Genomic DNA, 19,949 nt, shown 5'->3' with positions numbered 1-19,949 from the left:
TTCCTTATGGCCCACGGAAGGTTTTAATCTTAAACACATCTATTACAGTCGTTCAGAAATTTGCGCGCATTCATACATTACGAGGATTCATTTTTATTTACATATGTGCTCATTGAAAATGTCACGTATAAACTTAGCCAGATCAAGGTGTTTCAACGTTAAACTATATTACTTGACAGTAGGTAGTCCTCGATTTTGAAACAATTTCGCAAACGAATACATTGACCCCTAGTATTATAAATCAATTGTTCATATCCTTTGGTCAACAACAAGGAACAGTTATTTCATCACAGCATAGGATGTATGACTTTGTTATCAGGCTCCAATTTAAGGATAAGTAGGTACACAGAATATTGCATTCGTACACGTGTTAAGGCGAGCGTGAAAGAGAGAGCTAAAACACGTTGTTCAAACTTGGCAATGAATTCGTGCGCCGGCGTTTAAATTAAAAAACAACTTTACGTATTGTGTTCACAAGACCTATAATGCTTGGATGATTTCAGCTGTTATGCTGTTTTCGACGTTGAGTCATCCCCAGACTGTCTGACTCGTGGTAAACTGGCGAAGTATAATGAAATGTAAAGCGGGGACGGAGAACGTTGGACGCGTGTACATTAATTTGTTTCGCGTCGAACCGTAATCGCGATCGTTACCGGCATATTAATTTACCATAATATTAAATAACTTAGTTTCTTTTAAAATAATACAAAATTCAACATAACTCAGTATTTACAAGTTACATGTGAGAGCCACATTTTACGTTGAATATTTTAACCTATACAAAATCACCGTGTATGAAGGAAATAAACGTGTGCTTAATTATTGTGTGTGTTATCAGCAGCTGTTTAGTGGTCAACCGACTTGGTAGTATTTTTATCAGCACAGGACCTGTTTAAATAGTGTATTCCATCGCACGTGGTGTTTCCCGCGGTAGCAAAACGCAGTGTGATGCAATGTTAGCATGACGAAAGATCAGAGTATCCGCAGCAGGCAACATGTTTCCTTTGAAGCATATGTGTACAATTGAACATTTTATATAAATTTGATAACTTATAAGTGTATAGAGAGAATATTAAGGAATAAATAAAACGCTACAAATGGCAAAAGTATCAGCTTCTGAGGGTTTGACCCCGCAAGCCATGGACATGGGTGAAAGTGGTGATAGGGAGAGTTCACATGTAGGGGTACGGTTGAAAAAAGAGTTAAGTTTAATGAACGGTGTCGCGATTATTGTGGGAGTCATCGTGGGGTCTGGCATCTTCGTGTCCCCCAGTCTGGCCTTGAAATACGCGGGCTCAAAAGGCATGGCACTCATAGTGTGGGTCCTGTCCGGATTCCTTTCAATGATAGGAGCATTATGTTATGCCGAATTGGGTAAGCGTTATCAATTAACAGAAACCTATTAATTGACACATTAGTTTATCCCTATAACTTATACAATTTAACATGTTTTCTATTAAATCCTAATGTTCATAAAACGTAAAAGTAAAGTTATTTTTAATTGAAGAAAATGTAATACATACGCCGAGCTGCACGAAAAGAAATTAAAATTTAAGTAGTGATTAAACTAATTTAATCGCAAGAATTGTATGAAAATCTTGTGATTAAATTAGTTTCATCTCTACTTAAATTTTAATTTTGTTTCGTGCAACTCGACGTTAGATTGATTGATTCTTCACGGGCTATTCTCCGCAACTCGACGTCTCAGTGCGACTATTTTGCGTGGAAATGTAATAGGTAGATAATAATCTATTACATTTTCTTCAATTAAAAATATATTGTTATATTTTATATACCTACTGGGAAATTCTAATTCTGAATCTAGTCCTTCGACCTGAGTAACCTTGACTAATTTTATTATTTTTTTATTTAAAAATTTAAATTCACGGGCTCAAAATGCTCATGCCTTTTGTTAATCATGCATGCATTATAATAATTAATACCACAGGCGATTTTTCATTATTACTACAGATCGACGACAGTCCTGTGACTGCCTAGTAAAATTAGGACGTGGTCCGACGCTGACGGTTTTTTAACCGACTTCCAAAAAGGAGGAGGTTCTCAATTCAACTGTATTTTTTTTTATGTATGTTACATCAGAACTTTTGACCGGGTGGACCGATTTCGACAATTTTTTTAAAATTGAAAGGTGGTGTGTGCCAATTGGTCCCATTTAAATTTATTTGAGATCTAACACCTAGTTTTCGAGTTATATCTAATAATGCGTTTATACTTGACGCTTTTTTCGTCGACCTACGTTGTATTATACCGCATAACTTTCTACTGGATGTACCGATTTTGATATTTCTTTTTGTGTTGGAAAGAAGATCTCTCTAGTTTGGTACCATTTAAATTTTATCGAGATCTGGTAACTACTTTTTGAGTAATCTTTGATAACGCGTAGTTACTTGACTATTTTTTCGTCGATCTACGTTGTATTACTCGTCGATGTAATTGAAGTCGGTTTTTTTTTCGTTTGTGAGCAAACACAATTATTTTTTCTTACAAAATAGGTACTGTTTGATGGAAAAGTATAAGTACATAATATCATTCCTTTGTAACTTCTGAACATATTTTTATTTTTCTTATATATGTCTATATTTACACTTATTTGCTAGTTATCATATATGTACACTTATTTCCTAGTTACCACAAATATAATATATTAACTTTATCTATATTTGCATCTATTGTATTGCTATTAAAAAAAAAATAATTAGTAACGTCTATATTTAACCAAACGTTTTCGAACTTATAAATACATTAGAACATTATACCCACTATCCTATCGACCTAATAAAATGAACAAAGTTTACGAAGAAGAAAGTTTACGAATTTTCTAAGTAGATACTATAATGAGTAGTCGGTTTTGACATAAAATTATGTAAACAGTTTAACAGTGACCTATATTCCATGTATCTTAGCCTATTATCACACTTTCGTTTGTTAAACGAAAGCTAGAGGCAAAACAATCAGGGCTCATAATTATTAGCTTTCAACGTATACTAACTTACTAATTTTTGCGGGCTTTAAAAATAATTCCTTAGTATAGAACAGCAAATCAATAACTTGGCGCTGTCCGCATTATATCTATGCAGACATCTATCGAAATCTTATCGAATATGCCCATTTAGGAGGAGATTTCAATAAAAAATAGAAACGAATTCAATTTTACATAACTTATGTTGCTTCTCTAACGTTTAACATTTGCTTAACTAGACCAAACAATAAGTGGAGTAGCTCAAGCTTATAAAAAAAAAATATTTTTACTAATTGGAATTTTCATCACTCTTTGTTTGAAGAAAACGACTATAAGTACTATAAAGTAAGTTTAAGTAGTAAAGCTTAGTAAAAATAATGAAAAGAAGCACATTTGGTTGAGTTCTACATGAATTTTTTACAAATTATTAATTTATCAAAATAATATGTTCCTAATGATTTAGGATTCGTCAATTATTTAATTTTCTTAGCTCTGCCATAGATTTAGCATTGTTTTATCGAAATAAATAATTCACACGTAAATTGGATAACATTTTCACCTAAAACGACTAAGTATAATCAACAGTATTTACAGGTTATCTTATATATTTTTCTTTTTATATTATAATCGTAACAATATGTTTAATAATTTTACTGACAAAAACTAATATAAATTCTAGTTTTTAGTATATCGCATCTAGCAGGTAAAAGTACCTAAACGGTTACTCAATTACGGATGATGAAATACTTGGTGTATTTCAGCTTGTACTTTACATTGCGTCATCTTTCCAAAAAGTAACGAAGTACAGGTTCATTTATTTTGCCAACGACACCTGTATTTTTTGTTTTTATTTAATACTTTTTAATGTTGGGCACGTGTTTTTTTTTTCGTAATTGTTGTCGTGTGTAGTCATGGTATGTACATAGGTTCATTGTATAGAGATGTAAAAGTGGGTTACATAGATACAACGGGCGAAAAATATACAAGCCAAAAGAGATAGAGATTAAATACGGTTTTTTGAACTTTTTTGGGTGTATAAATATTACAAAGAAACGGTCTTCATCAGAATTTCTTATAAGAAATGCAGATTTTCTCACGACGTACTCGTATCACATTCACTGCCGAAAATTGAACGATTGCGACCCCAATTTAACTTATTTACAAGTTTCTAATTGTCTATACATGTTTCATTTATTAAACCACCTTGACTCTAACCGTATTTGTCCTAATTGTGTTGTTAACATGATACAAAAAGTTATAAAAAAAACGAGTGTACTGGGTGTGTGACAACACGACTAAAGTAAAACTTACGAAACGTATCTCTCTCTTTCTATCTTCACTTACTTATATGTCTCTCTCAACTTCCGTTCGCCTCGCCTGATCACACTTCGTAACGCCCTCGTCACACATTCACCAGCTTACTTCCCAAGTCAAGTGTGAAAGAAGTTTTACTTCAAAAAGTCACTCTTAATTCGTACTGAATAAGATTAATAAATTTTTACTAAGATGAAATAAACGCAAGAAAAAACCAGTTTACTTTAGAAACTTCTGCACAATAGGTCTGCTCTGTGTCTTAGATATACGAAACATATCTGGCTATGAGAGAAAGAGCAAGAAGAAGAAGAAAAAGTAGTACTTCATTCGTGTGGTCTAAAGCACCCTCGTTTTTTATCTGAGATTCTCAATAATTAAGTATTGAAAAGTAGGTAATGAAATAAATTGAATGCGTTACAATTTCGATAAACAGGCTGTCAGTTGAATGTTTTGGGACACCAAATTTTAAAAAATTATGAGATTTCCGAAACACATTAAATTAAGACAATTTTATAGGAAATGGAAACTTATATTATTACTTTCCATGCCTTAAAAAGCTTAAAACTTTATACTACAGAGAATGATTAGTATATTGTAACAGCAAAATTTACATTTTAAATGTAAAATGATTGTCAGAAAATAACAAAACTTACAATTCTAGAGGAATCCCTTGTTTACCGTTATTATAAAACAAAAAAAAAATATTGACTAACATTCAAAACCATAGAAACCTTTAAACATATGTTGTAATTCCTTTATTTAGAGCAAATATAATCTTATTTACTTAAGCTATCTTTACTTGGTACAGGAAACTGAATTAACGTTTGCGTTATAACTTGTAGTGCCTTTTACTATTGAGTGTAATAAGTTAAATTTTGAGTTTGAAGAAATACAAGAGGTATAAAAAGAAAACAATATTAGACCTACAATAAAACGAAAATAGCCCAACTATCAGTAGGAAAGATCTACTTAAAAATACGATCTGAGTCTCGTGCACAGACCACGTCTTTACTTAGGGGCAAATTCTGTATTAAACATTGCCACAATCAGAAATCAGGTAGAACACTAATCATAGTGTCAGAGAAAAAAAGTCTCTGTCCCTAACATTCTCTCTAAGCAGGAGATTTAAAATTAACGCTGGATGAAAACATACCGTGTGACAAGTCCGAACGCCGCGTTGGCGCAGCGGTTACAGCCATGGATTGTACCTGTTGCGCTGGCGGTTGCGGGTTCGATCCCCGCACATGACAAACATTTGTATTGGCCATACAGGTGTTTGCCGTGGTCTGGGTGTTGGTGCAGTCTTTGTGGGTCACCCCACCGTGCCTCGGAGAGCACGTTAAGCTGTCGGTCCCGGTTGTTATCATGTACACCTGATAGCGATCGTTACTCATAGTAATAGGAATATATCCGCCAACCCGCATTGGAGCAGCGTGGTGGATTAAGCTCTGATCCTTCTCCTACATGGGGAAAGAGGCCTATGCCCAGTAGTGGGATATTACAGGCTGAAACGTTGACAAGTCTGAAATTCATATTCATCAGCATTTAACAACGTCCCTTCGCATCCTTGATCGCAATTTAGAATGAAAAAATGCGGGGATCGAACCTGCATCGTGTTACGTTTGTCACGGTTTTCCCTGTCCCGTTCCATAAGGTAGATATTAAGACGACAGGGTTCCATGCAAACAACTTAATTTATTTAAAATGTATGTATTCAACCCGGTGGTAACGAGACTTATTAACCGGCACTGCAGTTTTATATTAACCAAAACAAAAAATCTGCTTGGAGCGCTAAAATGTTGCATCGCGCGAGTATACAAATGCCGCTTGCATGCCGCTTGTTAGATTATTGTTGCAATTTAGAGACTGTGTGTGTGATCATTATATTATTATGTTTTCTAAAAAAAGAATAAGTTGTAATATTATAAAATTGTGGTTTATACTTAAGCGTGGATTTTAATGTAGGATTTAACTTATATTAATTATGTATGTACAACGTTACACGTTATCCTACACGGAGAAAAAGGTCTATGCCTAGCGGTGAGATGCTAAAAGCTGATCAATCAATCAATCAATAAAAGTAATACCGATAACTTCGTTAAAAAAAATTCTAGGAATGTTGCTATGGGTGATAAAATAATAACATATTCTCTTTCCTTGTAAAGTATACCTATATTTACATAATTATGATGATGAACAAGTTAAAAGTAAAATTTATCGTATATTTTTTTAGAATTTGAACCATTCCATTTTGCTATAAACCATGTAAAACCAACAGGTGAAGAAGAGAAAGTAAGAAAGAACAAACTATGCCATTAACTATAAATAAGTGGTGGCAATAATTCTTTTTCTTGACATTTAAATAGTAGATACATCTAATACTATAAAACGAGCAATTCTTGTTTATATATACTTATTGTTTCCGAGATTCAGATTCTATATATATTTGTATTAGTTACTTTTACAGATTCTGAATACTCTATGTAAAAAGTGCGATCAATTCTCCAATGATTCAGTTGTAAAATTGACTGACAACAAAAGATCTCTAAGTCTCCCTAAATTTTAATCTTAATAATGCTTGTTTTTTTTTTTGCAAGAAACTGCAATGCGAAATTCTTTAATTTTCGCTCAATAAGTCAAGCAGCTTCAGTGTCGTTTCAGTTGTCATCATCATTACAGCCTATACAGTCCACTGCTGGACATAGGCCTCCACAAGTTTACGCCAAAAATAACGTGAACTTATGTGTTTTGCCCATAGTCACCACGCTGGGCAGGCGGGTTGGTGACCGCAGTACTGGCTTTTTCGCACCGAAGACGCTGCTGCCCGTCTTCGGCCTGTGTATTTCAAAGCCAGCAGTTGGATGGTTATCCCGCCATCGGTCGGCTTCTTAAGTTCCAAGGTGGTTGTGGAACCTTGTTATCCCTTAGTCGCCTCTTACGACACCCACGGGAATAGAGGGGGTGGCTAAATTCTTTAGTGCCGTAGCCACACAGCACAGTTCAGTTTCAGTTGTAAATATAGTTAAAAGCCTTCACCATAACGCATCTATAACGCATATATAACCTTCATTATTGTGCCGGTTGAGTAATGTAACACAGCAATCTAAGCGCGTTTGTCGGTTTGCTTCATTAAATTAATGAGGTACCCACCTTTCAAGCTTTTTTAACTTCACTTTTTGCTTCAAGTGGATTGAAACAGTTTTATCACTAACACCGCAGCCTGCAGCTAACCCGAACATGGTTTGAGATGGATCCGCTTCCACAATAGCTTTAAATTCTTCATTATCAACTTTGGTCTCCGGCCGTCCACGTAGCTTGTTCTGCAGGTCGAAATTTCCAAAACGAATACATTGGAAGTAAAAAGGCACTGTGTTTTTTTGCAACACCGCAGCCATACACATCATTAACCCTTCGAGCCGTTTCTGCAACACCGGTGCCACGGCGGAACTCGTACTCATAAATAACACGATATTTCAAGTTTTCTATTTTATAAACTGAGTGACACAAAGACGAAAAACAAAAGAGGAAAAGCAAAAGAATTACGGTTTTCGAAACACAAATGCATGAGAATGACATGACTGAGACTTCTCCTTCTTCTTCTTCTTCTCCTTCGTCTTCTTCTTCTTCTACTTCTTTTTCTTCTTCCTCTCCTTCTAATCCTCCTTCTGCCTCTTTTTCTCCTACTTCTACTGGTATTGGTACTGGTATTGTTTTGGTATATCGCCTAAAATACACGACCTTCCAGCGCTGGAACGTTCTGCCGCCAATCGCCACCAATACGTGGGTTGAAAGCGAGAACATTTAAACGATGTATTAAAGCTAATTTTTTAACACGCAAAAAAATAACCCGCTACCTTCTCGTATTCACGACATATCGAGGCGTTCTCTGTTGAGCTACCGGAAACGGATTGCGCTCCTTGACAGATAACGTCCGCCAGAGGCATGACGATAGATTACAATTTCAAAAAGTTTTGATTATTGCCGCGGCGCACGAGACAAGAAAGTATCTAAAAGCATATCAAGCGGCAAGGCCACGAATGTGAGTTTGAGAAGCAGAAGCAGTCAAATCTTTTCAAATCGGAGAAACAAAACAAAAGAAAAATTCGTTTAGCCATAACATCATTTTATTCCCCGCATTGTTAGCGCTATGATAAATAACTACTATAGTATATCTATTGGTTTTTCTTTACGTTTTTCTAAATAAAAAATTACGTTTTTTAATCAATTTTATAAAAATAAAAATAAAATGGTTGGAGCAAACCTTTAGTTTCGGCAGAATCAATATTGAACATATATTTAACTAGCTGTGCCTGTGATTTCGTCCGCGTAAAATTTTAAAGAAATAGTTAATATTCAGTCTTAGAGTTATAAAATTAAAAAAAAAAAAAAACTTAAATAAAATTGCCTAAGTTACTCGAAATTACGTCAGCTAATCTGCCAGTGATTGTCCTGTCAAAATCGGTCCAGCTGTTTCAGATATTAGCCGGAATAAATAGACAGACAGTCAGACAAAAATTTTAAAAAATGTTATTTTGGTATATGTACCATGTATACATCCATATGCATTTAGTAAAAAGTGGTTATTTTAATATTACAAACAGACACCCCGATTTTATTTATTTGTATAGATATAAATAATATGTATGTCAATTTCAGGTACAATGATTCCAAAATCAGGGGGAGATTACGCATACATCGGGGAGGCGTTTGGAGATCTTCCAGCATTCCTCTACTTATGGGTGGCACTGTTTATCCTAGTGCCGACTGGCAACGCCATCACAGCACTCACCTTTGCTCAGAACATACTTAAGCCTTTATGGCCAGTTTGCGAACCACCTGCAGATGCTGTGAGCTTGATCGCTGCTGTTATTACATGTAAGTTAAACAATATCCGTTTTCGTACATTAATAAGCAAGCAAACAATTTTCCCATAAACCTTATTGCAAAGAATCGAATTTTATATTTAGACTAAGCAAACATAGTTTCGAGTTTTATTATTATTCATCAGACGTCGCTTGGTTTTCTTATGAAACTGTATGGACGCTTTATGCAATAACCGATATGAAAAAAAAAAACTACTTTTTTCGTTTGCATATAGTAATTTCTTAATTTTTATTTCATTAACTAAGCTTTGTTGATAACATGAACATGTGCATTAAAATTCAATTCCAGATTTAGTATACTTATAAAGTTTTGTTTCTTATTTGGCAATGTTCGAAGTAATTAAAAAATATATAAACTTGTCTTGCTTTCACAAGAACTTAGCAGGGAAGCTCAACCAGCTAACTAAACACGTATTCATTCTGCGAAATATTCCCGCCGTTCTGTCAATCAAAAACTCATTATTCTTTTGTAAGACGAGAATTTAGGATCCTTGTACACAACGACGCCCTTAGAACGGGTTTAACAATCGCCTATTTTTTTTTCAAAGCGGAGAACCCAAATATTAAACAATACCTACTTTAGGTAGTGTAAATATAAAAGGACTTATCGTCCAGAGTTTGATGTCCACTCACGAAGTTTTCAATCATATACATATAATTGCAGTATTACATACAGTTCGTAAATTACATCAACTGTTGCATCATCCTGAACTACCTTTTTAACCGACTTCCAAAAAAGGAGGAGGTTCTCAATTCGACTGTATTTTTTTTTTTTTTTTTTTTTATGTATGTTACATCAGAACTTTTGACCAGGTAGACCGATTTCGACAAATTTTGTTTTAATCGAAAGGTGGTGTGCGCCGATTGGTCCCATTTAAATTTATTTGAGATCTAACAACTACTTTTCGAATTATATCTAATAATGCGTTTTTACTTGACGCTTTTTTCGTCGACCTACGTTGTATTATACCACATAACTTTCTACTGGGTGTACCGATTTTGATAATTCTTTTTTTGTTGGAAAGGGGATATCCCTAGTTTGGTACCATGATAAGGAAACCAGGATCTGATGATGGGATCCCAGAGAAATCGAGAGAAACTCTTGAAAATCCGCAATAACTTTTTACTGGGTGTATCGATTTTGATAATTTTTACTTTAATCGAAAGCTGATGTTTATCATGTGGTCACATATAAATTTTATCGAGATCTGATAACTACTTTTTGATTAATCTTTGATAACGCGTATTTACTTGACTTTTTTCGTCGATCTACGTTGTATTACTCGTCGATGTAATTGAAGTCGGTTCTTTTTTTCGTTTGCGAGCAAACACAATTATTAATATAATTATCGCTTATTTATTTCGATTCTTTCCGTATACGTTGGTTCCGAGAAGCGAAATTATACTTTTGAGGTTTTGTTGAATCTTTTATTTGTTCTTATTGCTATTGAATTGAAAAGAGTACTGAGAATACCTTTGAATGACGAAATAAATTATTTATTATGACGGTACATTTTTTCCCACCCATATTGCTGCTTTAGTATACTCATGTACATTACCCAATACAATTAAAATGCAAATCGACTACCTATCTCGATTTTCGAGAGATTCTACCTATCGAGCGATTCGTAAAAGAGTTATGAATATATGATTTATAACTCTATGATTTAATACTCTCATACTTAGAACAAAAAACGGTATCATAAAGTTAACTTTACGACCGGGATACGGTAACAATGAATGAATCCTATAAATCAAGGTATTAGTTTATCTCTATCCGCGTCTTTATATTGTCGTTGTGGTGGCGCGCAATGCTGATTGTGCCTGACAGGATAATGACGGCTTCCTCCCGCATCACACTGACATGTACATCGCGTGCGAAATTATCCCATCGTACACCTAGCGTAAGGGCCCATAATGACGTGTTGTGATTATATTAGCCTTGTCCTAAACACATTTCAAGCTATGACTAATTCCTACTAAAACACATCTTGTGACTTTAAAAAACCATGTTTTAAAATTTATAAAAGACAACATCCAAGGATTCATTTCTGTTATCACGATAGTATTCCAATGGACAATTAGAACAGTTTCTGTTATCGAAAACCCTTTGAAATACTTCTTCTTCTTCTTCTTCTTTGGCTTTATCATTTGAAATACTATAATAAAAAAAAAATGACACGATAAAAATACTATTAGCAAAAAAAACTCAAAACCTATGTATTACAATCATTATATATCGTTGATCTAAATTCTTATACGATTTTAAAATCATAATTGAGATCCATAATATTTTAACGAAAACCAAATAATATCATGAAACGTTTGTTAAAAAAATAGAAAAAATATTTAGAAACTCCCCAAATAAACATTTTGATTAAAACAACAGGTATTGTAAACATAAAAAGTTCCATTATCTTGTTTAAAAAGAGTGATTATTTAATGAGATGAAATTATTTAGGATAATATTCCATTAACAAACCATTATCTTTAAAACATAAAAATGCATAAACATTGCTGATGACCATTAATAATAATCAGTCAAAATAATTGTTCTAAAATGTTTCTGAACATCGGCCTACAATTTAAAACTATCTAAAACACGGTTTGTGTAATATATACAATTACAAATACTACTAGCAGCTATGAAGTTAGAAACTATGATCGTGTAATTAGTGATACTCTCTAACAATATTTTTAAGACGATAATTAGGTAAGTGCATAATGCCAAGTGACATTTATTTCGAAATTTTACAATATTATAGGTACATATTTACAATTCATAACTTAAGAACTAAATATTTAAAGATAATTACGGTATAAATGGAATAGTGCCAAGGATGCTGGCAGCATTTATCCGATATTCATCGGAGAAATGCTGCCAGCATCACATTGCCTTGCTATGCCGATTCTCTGGGCAAAAAATGCACCTTCCCTCTTATTACCAGTGGAGGCTAATGAAATAATAGTGCTTAATAATAATATATAGTGCTTATAATCTCCAATTAAAAATATTAAAAACAATACTGTCACCAAAAATAAAATGTAAATTTTCCAATAACGAATCAGGACTCTTTAAGAATTGTAAAATTTTACCAGTACATTCCAAAGTAGATTTTATATTGCTTAAAGAACAATTTTTCAATATATCGTCAAAAAATATTATTGAACATTATGTATGCACACAGGCGATCACTGAGAGACAACTACGTATATTGTGCCTCGACTTATTAACAACCTACCCTTAAATTTATGCAAAGGTATTTCAAATAGAAATATAAAAAATAAATTAAAACAACATTACTTAAACATTTTGAACTAAACATTTACTTAAATTGTATTTTATTGTATTTATTTATAATATTACAAATTGTTTTCGTATTTTCTTATTAAAAGAATTTGAACATTGTCTGTAACCGTTATAAATAATGAATGTGTATAATTAGACTAAGATAGCTCAGGTTGAAACCTTAGTGGTTTTTTGTTGCTATTTTTTTTTTAATATTTCATATATTACTACTTTTATAAACGATAAATAAAAAAAAATTACCTTATTATCAATAATAGTTGTGTGCATAGTTTAAACTCGCTGCTCTCAAGTTTAACTAGTTAAAAACTATTTATTTTGTCATTTGATAGCTCACTTATCGTGGTAAAGTTGAGAAAATGATACATAAAATGACGAGCAGAAATACAGCCCTAACCTTAAACTTCTAAATAGTACTCACACGTTTAATTTTTCATTTAAGGGCTTCAGAAATAGGAGAATCTCAATTCAACTGTATTTTTTATTTCTGTTTCCTCATAACCTTTTACTTGTTATACCGACTTTGAAGATTGTTTTGTTGTTGAATGGTAGTGCTTGTCATGTGGTGTCTTTTAAATTTGATCAAGATCTGACGAGTTCTGTTTGAGTTATCCTTAATAATGCATGTTTAATTAACTGTTTTACCGACTACCTACTTGATACGTCGCATTACATGTCGATGTTAGATAATTATCATTATTTCGTAATAATTTGTTACAGGTTTCTTGACTGCGCTTAATTGTTTTAACGTGAAATGGGTTACACGGATACAAGATTCATTTACAGCAGCGAAGATATTAGCGTTGCTCGTAACATTCTTCGCCAGCTTATGGTACTTATTCTCTGGACACACCGAGAACCTTGAATCCATGATGGAGGGAACAATTACTGAACCAGGAAATATTGCTATAGCATTTTATACTGGATTGTTCTCGTATTCTGGTTGGAACTATTTAAATTTTGTCACAGAGGAACTTAAAGATCCTTACAAGTAAGTTATAGAACAAGATTTATTTATGTAGTTTTTTTGAAATTGAAACAATACTTTAAAGTATTGCTTCAGTTTCTTTTGGTTAGTGTAAATAATTTTTATCGAACCAATTCTAATAAAAAATTGCACGCAAAGAAATTCCTTTAAGAATTCGATCTCTCGATGATGTAATACTTACAGCGATAGTAGCATATTACCGCATATCTAGTTATGTATAGCCGAGTAAGTTAACTTGTTGAATTTATAAGTATAACATTTTAGTCACGAAAATGTGAAGTTAAATATTTACTATCTAACTACTATACTTTTTATTAACAATTTATTTTTCTTTCTTTCAGAAATCTCCCTCGCGCCATCTGCATTTCAATGCCCGTGGTGACACTTGTCTACGCATTAACCAACGTAGCATATTTCGCAGTACTTACAAATACTGAGATACTCTCCTCAGAGGCGGTGGCTGTGACTTTTAGTGAAAAGATACTCAGTGTAGTATCCTGGATCATGCCTCTCTTCGTTGCACTTTGTACATTCGGTTCCCTCAATGGAGCAATCTATGCTTCATCCAGGTTATTCTTCGTTGGAGCCAGGAACGGACATTTGCCTTTAGCCATTTCTCTAATTGACATAAAACGTCTTACACCAGTGCCTTCTCTTATTTTTATGGTGAGTCTATGTGTTCGTATTACGACTATGACATTTCATTCCATTTTTTTTAAACTTATAGTTTTAAAAATATTCATTGCAATTTTAACTATAAACAAATACATAAATGATACCTTTTTTTTAAAATAACATGAAGAAGATTAAGTAGTATATTTATATCTACTTTGATAGTAGAGCATTTTTCAAGTCGTGGTTTCTTAGAATGCTACAATTGTAATAATATACATACACATATACACACACATACATGGGTAAAATAAATAATTATAACATTTCTGTCTCGATGGTAGAAATTTTTATTAGATAATGTAGATAATTATGTTGGCTGGCAAACCAATAATTGTGTTTGCTCGCAAACGAAAAAAAAACCGACTTCAATTACATCGACCAGTAATACAACGTAGATCGACGAAAAAATACTCAAGCAACTACGCGTTATCAAAGATTAATCAAAAAGTAGTTATCAGATCTCGATAAAATTTGTATGTAACCACATGATTAACATCAGCTTTCGATTAAATTAAAAATTGTGAAAATCGGTACACCCAGTAAAAAGTTATTGCGGATTTTCGAGATTTTCCCTCGATTTGTCTAGGATCCCATCATCAGATCCGGGTTTCCTTATCATGGTACCAAACTAAGGATATCCCCTTTCCAACAAAAAAAGAATTATTAAAATCGGTACATCCAGTAGAAAGTTATGTGGTATAATACAACGTAGGTCGACGAAAAAAGCGTCAAGTAAAAACGCATTATTAGATATAACTCGAAAAGTAGTTGTTAGATCTCAAATAAATTTAAATGGGACCAATTGGCACACAAAACCTTTCGATTAAAACAAAATTTGTCGAAATCGGTCTACCCGGTCAAAAGTACTGATGTAACATACATTAAAAAAAAAAAAAATACAGTCGAATTGAGAACCTCCTCCTTTTTTGGAAGTCGGTTAAAAAACCGACTTCAATTACTTACAAGTAATACAACGTAGGTAGACGAAAAAATAGTCAAGTAAATACGCGTTATCAAAGATTATTCCAAAAGTTGTAATCAAATCTCGATGAAATTTAAATATGACCATAAACATCGGCTTTCGATTAAATTAAAAATCAACAAAATCGGTACACCCAGTAAAAAGTTATGTGGATTTTCAAGGGTTTCCCTCTTTCCTTCGATTTCTCTGGGATAGCATCATCAGATCCTGGTTTCCTTACCATGGTACCATACCTGGGATATCTCTTTTCCAACAAAAAAAGAATTATCAAAATCGGTTCATAAACGACGAAGTTATCCCTGAACATATATAATATACATATATACGGTCGAATTGAGTAACCTCCTTCTATTTTAAAGTCGGTTAAAAATACACAATCATGACAAGCAGAATTTCGTGGCAAACGCAGCGAAGTTCTGCTTGTCATGCACGCATTGTGATCAAAGTGGTATATAGGACAAGGAAAATAATGATAGAAAAGTTCTATAATTAAAACCCATTATCCTATTGTTATTAAAGAATTGAAACAAATGCTTGGCAAAATTACTATTTAGCAAAAAAGCTTAGGATTGATGACAAATTAACCAATAAAAAAGTCTTAAATATTTTATATATGAACGTAGAAAACTTGATGTTATTTATATCAACCTTAATAATTAAAAAGTTGATTTACCCTTCAATGTAAAACTGTTTATAAATTTTAAGGTAATTTTATTTAAATAATCTAATGTGATTCGCTACATTAACATTACAACAAAGCATTACAATCATAATAAGCGCGGCAAAATACACCATTTTTTTACGTTCTATTGTTCTTACGGATTTTGTATCATAAAAATAGCAATACGAAAATGTGCCCTGTAAATTTTTTCTTTTCTTTTTTCCTATTTTATATTCTGCATTAATATAATAGAATTTGTTACCTGAGATTCTGTTGTATCCAGTTATATCGCTGAGCCATTATTTTTAACCGACTTCCAAAAAAGGAGGAGGTTCTCAATTCGACTGTATTTTTTTTTTTTTTTATGTATGTTACATCAGAACTTTTGACCGGGTAGACCGATTTCGACAAATTTTTTTTTAATTTTATTGAGATCTGATACTTCTATTTGAGTAATCTTTGATAACGCGTAGTTATTTGACTATTTTTTCGTCGATCTACGTTGTATTACTCGTCGATGTAATTGAAGTCGGTTTTTTTTCGTTTGCGAGCAAACACAATTATGTATTAACATACACCTTGACACAAATCCTTATGATATTATTATAAACATAAATTGACCCTGATTGATTTGTTTATTTTCCATTTGTCTGATAATAAATCTTATAAGCAAATCTCTATAGCAAATTGATTTACAAAATTTCTTAGATCTTTTATACATTTTACAGACACGTGTTTATATTGAGATATTAAGAATTATTTATTTCATAAAACAAATGTTTTATCAGCGGACGGCAACTTTGCTTTGTTTTATTTTATTTATTTATTTTTTTGTTTATAAAATACTTCCATTTATTTACACACTTGCATTAATGCTAAAATCATTCTCTATCATCCAAGTAATAGTTGTAAATAATAAATAATAAATTAATATCAAATTATGTTTTTACCTATGCTATAGCTAATGACTTACAATTACAAAGATGTGACTTCCTATTTTATAATTTGTTTCCCTCTTACAAAAGCCATCAACTTTCACTGTAATTTGTTTTACAGACACACATTACTGTAAAGCTTGCACGAGTCACTAAAATCATAAATATAATAATAATAATAATAATAATAATAATATAAGCCTTTTATTTCAGACACTTACAATTATTTTTCTTACTTAACTAACTTATCTCTAAATTATCGACACCGTGTCCGTTTGCCCTTGGTTGGCATAGGCCTCTTCCAGCTTCTTCCAATATTTTCTTTCTCGAGCTATTCTTGACCACACAGTACCTGCGACTGCTTTGATGTCATCTTCCCACCTTTTGTACTGCCTTCCTCGATTTCGCTTTCTATTTATAGGATACCAGTTCATAATCGTTTTACTCTATTTCTCTGAACCTCTCAGTATGTGTCCTGTCCATCTCCATTTGTTTTTGCGTATTGTATATGTTACATTTTCAAGTTTTGTCATTTTTCTGATGTATTTGTTTGTTATTTTATCCGATTTCTTTATGCCCAACATACTCCTTTCCATAGACCTCTGGCAGACTTCGAGTTTTTGGTTGTGTGCTTTCGAAAACCATTTAAAAAATCATAAATATAATTAATTTTAAATTAATTTCTCAAAGATACACACGGTTTATCTTGATTTGACCTTACAAATATTAATATATTATAATTATAATTATTATACCTAATATTTGAATACTTTCCTGCAGTACAATTTTTTTTACATTTTTTATTACTTAAATTTTTGCGTAAAACCAATAAGTGTTAATACCATACTAATTACTCAGATTTTATATAAAATAATATATCTTTACTAATTTATTTAAAAAATTAATAAGTGTAGTTACAATTACGTTCATTACTAAACACATATGGGTGTATACACGGTACATAATTATACCAAAATAACATTTTTTTACAATTTTTATCTGTCTGTCTGTCCGTTTGTTCCGGCTAATCTCCGATATGGCTGGAACGATTTTGACGAGACTTTTACTGATGCAGATTGCAGATGTAATAAGGAGTAACTTAGACTACTTTTATTTTAGATTTTTTTTTTGTTATTGCGACCTGAACAATTTTTTTTAATTCTACGCGAACGAAGTCGCGGGCACAGCTAGTTTATATATATATATATATATATATATATATATATATATACAAATAAATAAAGAGTATAGCAGTATAAGCATGGGTCAGATGCCCCTGGGGAAATTTATGTCAAAATTTTAATTTGACGTAATCACCGTCTTAAGAAGAACATTTCCCTAAGTTACCACACCTCTGAACGCGCTAGTTTTTCAAAAAAAATTTCTTTCAAATTTACTGCTATACTGCTATACTCTTAGAGTGTCTGTTTCTAATATTAAAATAAAACCGTTTAATAAACTGTTTTTACTAAATGCAAATGGATGTATACACGGTACATATACCAAAATAACATTTTTTACAAAAAAAATTCTGCCTGTCTGTCTTTCTGTCTGTCTGTTTGTTCCGGCTAATCTCTTAAACGGCTGGACCGATTTTGACGGAACTTTCACTGGCAAATAGCTGATGTAATAAGGAGTATCTTAGGCTATTTTTATTTTAGAAATTTATTTATTTTATAACTGCGAACTGAACAATAACTTTTTTGTTAAATTCCACGCGGACGAAGTCGAGGGTACAGCTAGTATAATATATAATGAAAACCACTTGGTGTAGTGAGTAATATAAAATATTCTATCAACACTAAAGTCGCGGTTACGAGTCCCGCTGGGGATGGATGTTTGTATGTTTTTACAGTTTAGGGCGGTAAATCGATCTAGTTAGGGATTTATTTTTAGAAAATGTCGTTTTATCCCTGTTTTTAGGCAATAAAAAAATGGCTACCTGGCATATCATTACAATAGGAAGGTAAATTTTGCATTTGTCTATAAAGTTATCATAGCTCAGGTGGGAAATCGGCCGGTCGGGACGGATCCTAATATCTTCAGCTCGATTATTTTTTTCCCTTTTTTCTAATTGTACTCGTAATTTTTTATTTAAATAACCAGTTCAAATTTTTTATTATTCTGTCGGTAAGATAAAAAAATATTATTCATGTTTTATCAATATGTAATTCTTATTTAAATATGATTTCCAAATAACACGATTTACTAAAAATACCGAGTTAAACTCGGTCACCCAGGTACTTAACTTAAATCAAATAATAATTTGAAATTTTATATTAAAGAAAATACGTACCTACGTCAATTTATTATACTACTAGCTGTGCCCGCGACTTTGTCCGCGTGGAAATTGCTATTTTGGTATACATATATGTACCATGTATACATACATATGAATTTAGTAAAAGCGGTTATTTTAATACTTCGAACAGACACTACAATTTTATTTATTTGCATAGATAACAACATTTTCACCGTCACGTGTGTACCGTGATGATAAAATTTAATTAGGTACTCGGGTACACGTATAGAATGATTTCAAAACCTGTTGTTTCTAATTATTATACTTTTTAATAAATTGTTTAAAATAACTGTTATATTCTTTTTCTTTTTTTCAGTGTATCGTGACACTAGTACTCTTGATGTCAAACAACGTTGAATCTCTCATTGTGTACGTGACAGCGGTGGAAGCGTTGTTCATATTATGCTCAGTGTCTGGACTCCTATGGTTGCGGTACACCCGCGCCGACCTTCAACGACCGATCCGCGTTAACATCTTGTTACCAATAACATTCCTTATTATTTGCACATTCCTCGTAGTATTTTCGTGTTTCACTCACCCTATGGAGGTCGGAATTGGTATCGCGTTCATAGCTCTCGGCGTTCCAGTGTTTTGCGTCTTCATTATGTGGAAAAATAAACCGTACTGGATGCAAAACGCGTGCAACAGTTTTAACGTTTTCTGCTCAAAAATGTTCGTTTGTCTACCAGAAGACTCGAAAGATTTATGATTGATACTTTTTGTTATGATCTGACATGCTTTTGCATTTAACGCTATTAATGAGTGTGTGCTTTAAGTTTATGTATTTAAGTTTTGATCTGTTTAGTCAATTATCATAAGCTTGAATGATTCCTGTTAAATTTAAATTAAGTTTATATTAAACTTTAAAATTATAATAAAATTATTATACACATGTATTTTATTTTTTATAATAAATCAGTAA

At 32.5% G+C, this 19,949-nt stretch overlaps 1 protein-coding gene across 1 annotated transcript; it reads left to right on the top strand.

Moving 5' to 3' along the window:
- Positions 1–1,097: 1,097 nt before the first annotated feature.
- On the top strand, positions 1,098–19,919 carry LOC123669189 (large neutral amino acids transporter small subunit 1). Its single transcript, XM_045602814.1, has 5 exons — positions 1,098–1,374; positions 8,951–9,169; positions 13,205–13,475; positions 13,814–14,138; positions 19,344–19,919. Exons 1-5 carry the CDS (start codon positions 1,098–1,100, stop codon positions 19,734–19,736), a joined length of 1,485 nt encoding a protein of 494 aa, XP_045458770.1. The 3' UTR covers positions 19,737–19,919.
- The last annotated feature ends 30 nt before the right edge of the window (positions 19,920–19,949 follow it).

The sequence above is a fragment of the Melitaea cinxia genome, chromosome 3 (assembly GCF_905220565.1).
Source record: "Melitaea cinxia chromosome 3, ilMelCinx1.1, whole genome shotgun sequence".
In the NCBI taxonomy this organism is placed as follows: domain Eukaryota; kingdom Metazoa; phylum Arthropoda; class Insecta; order Lepidoptera; family Nymphalidae; genus Melitaea; species Melitaea cinxia.
Note: the sequence above shows the minus strand (reverse complement) of the source record. Positions and strands in the feature narration are given on the sequence as shown.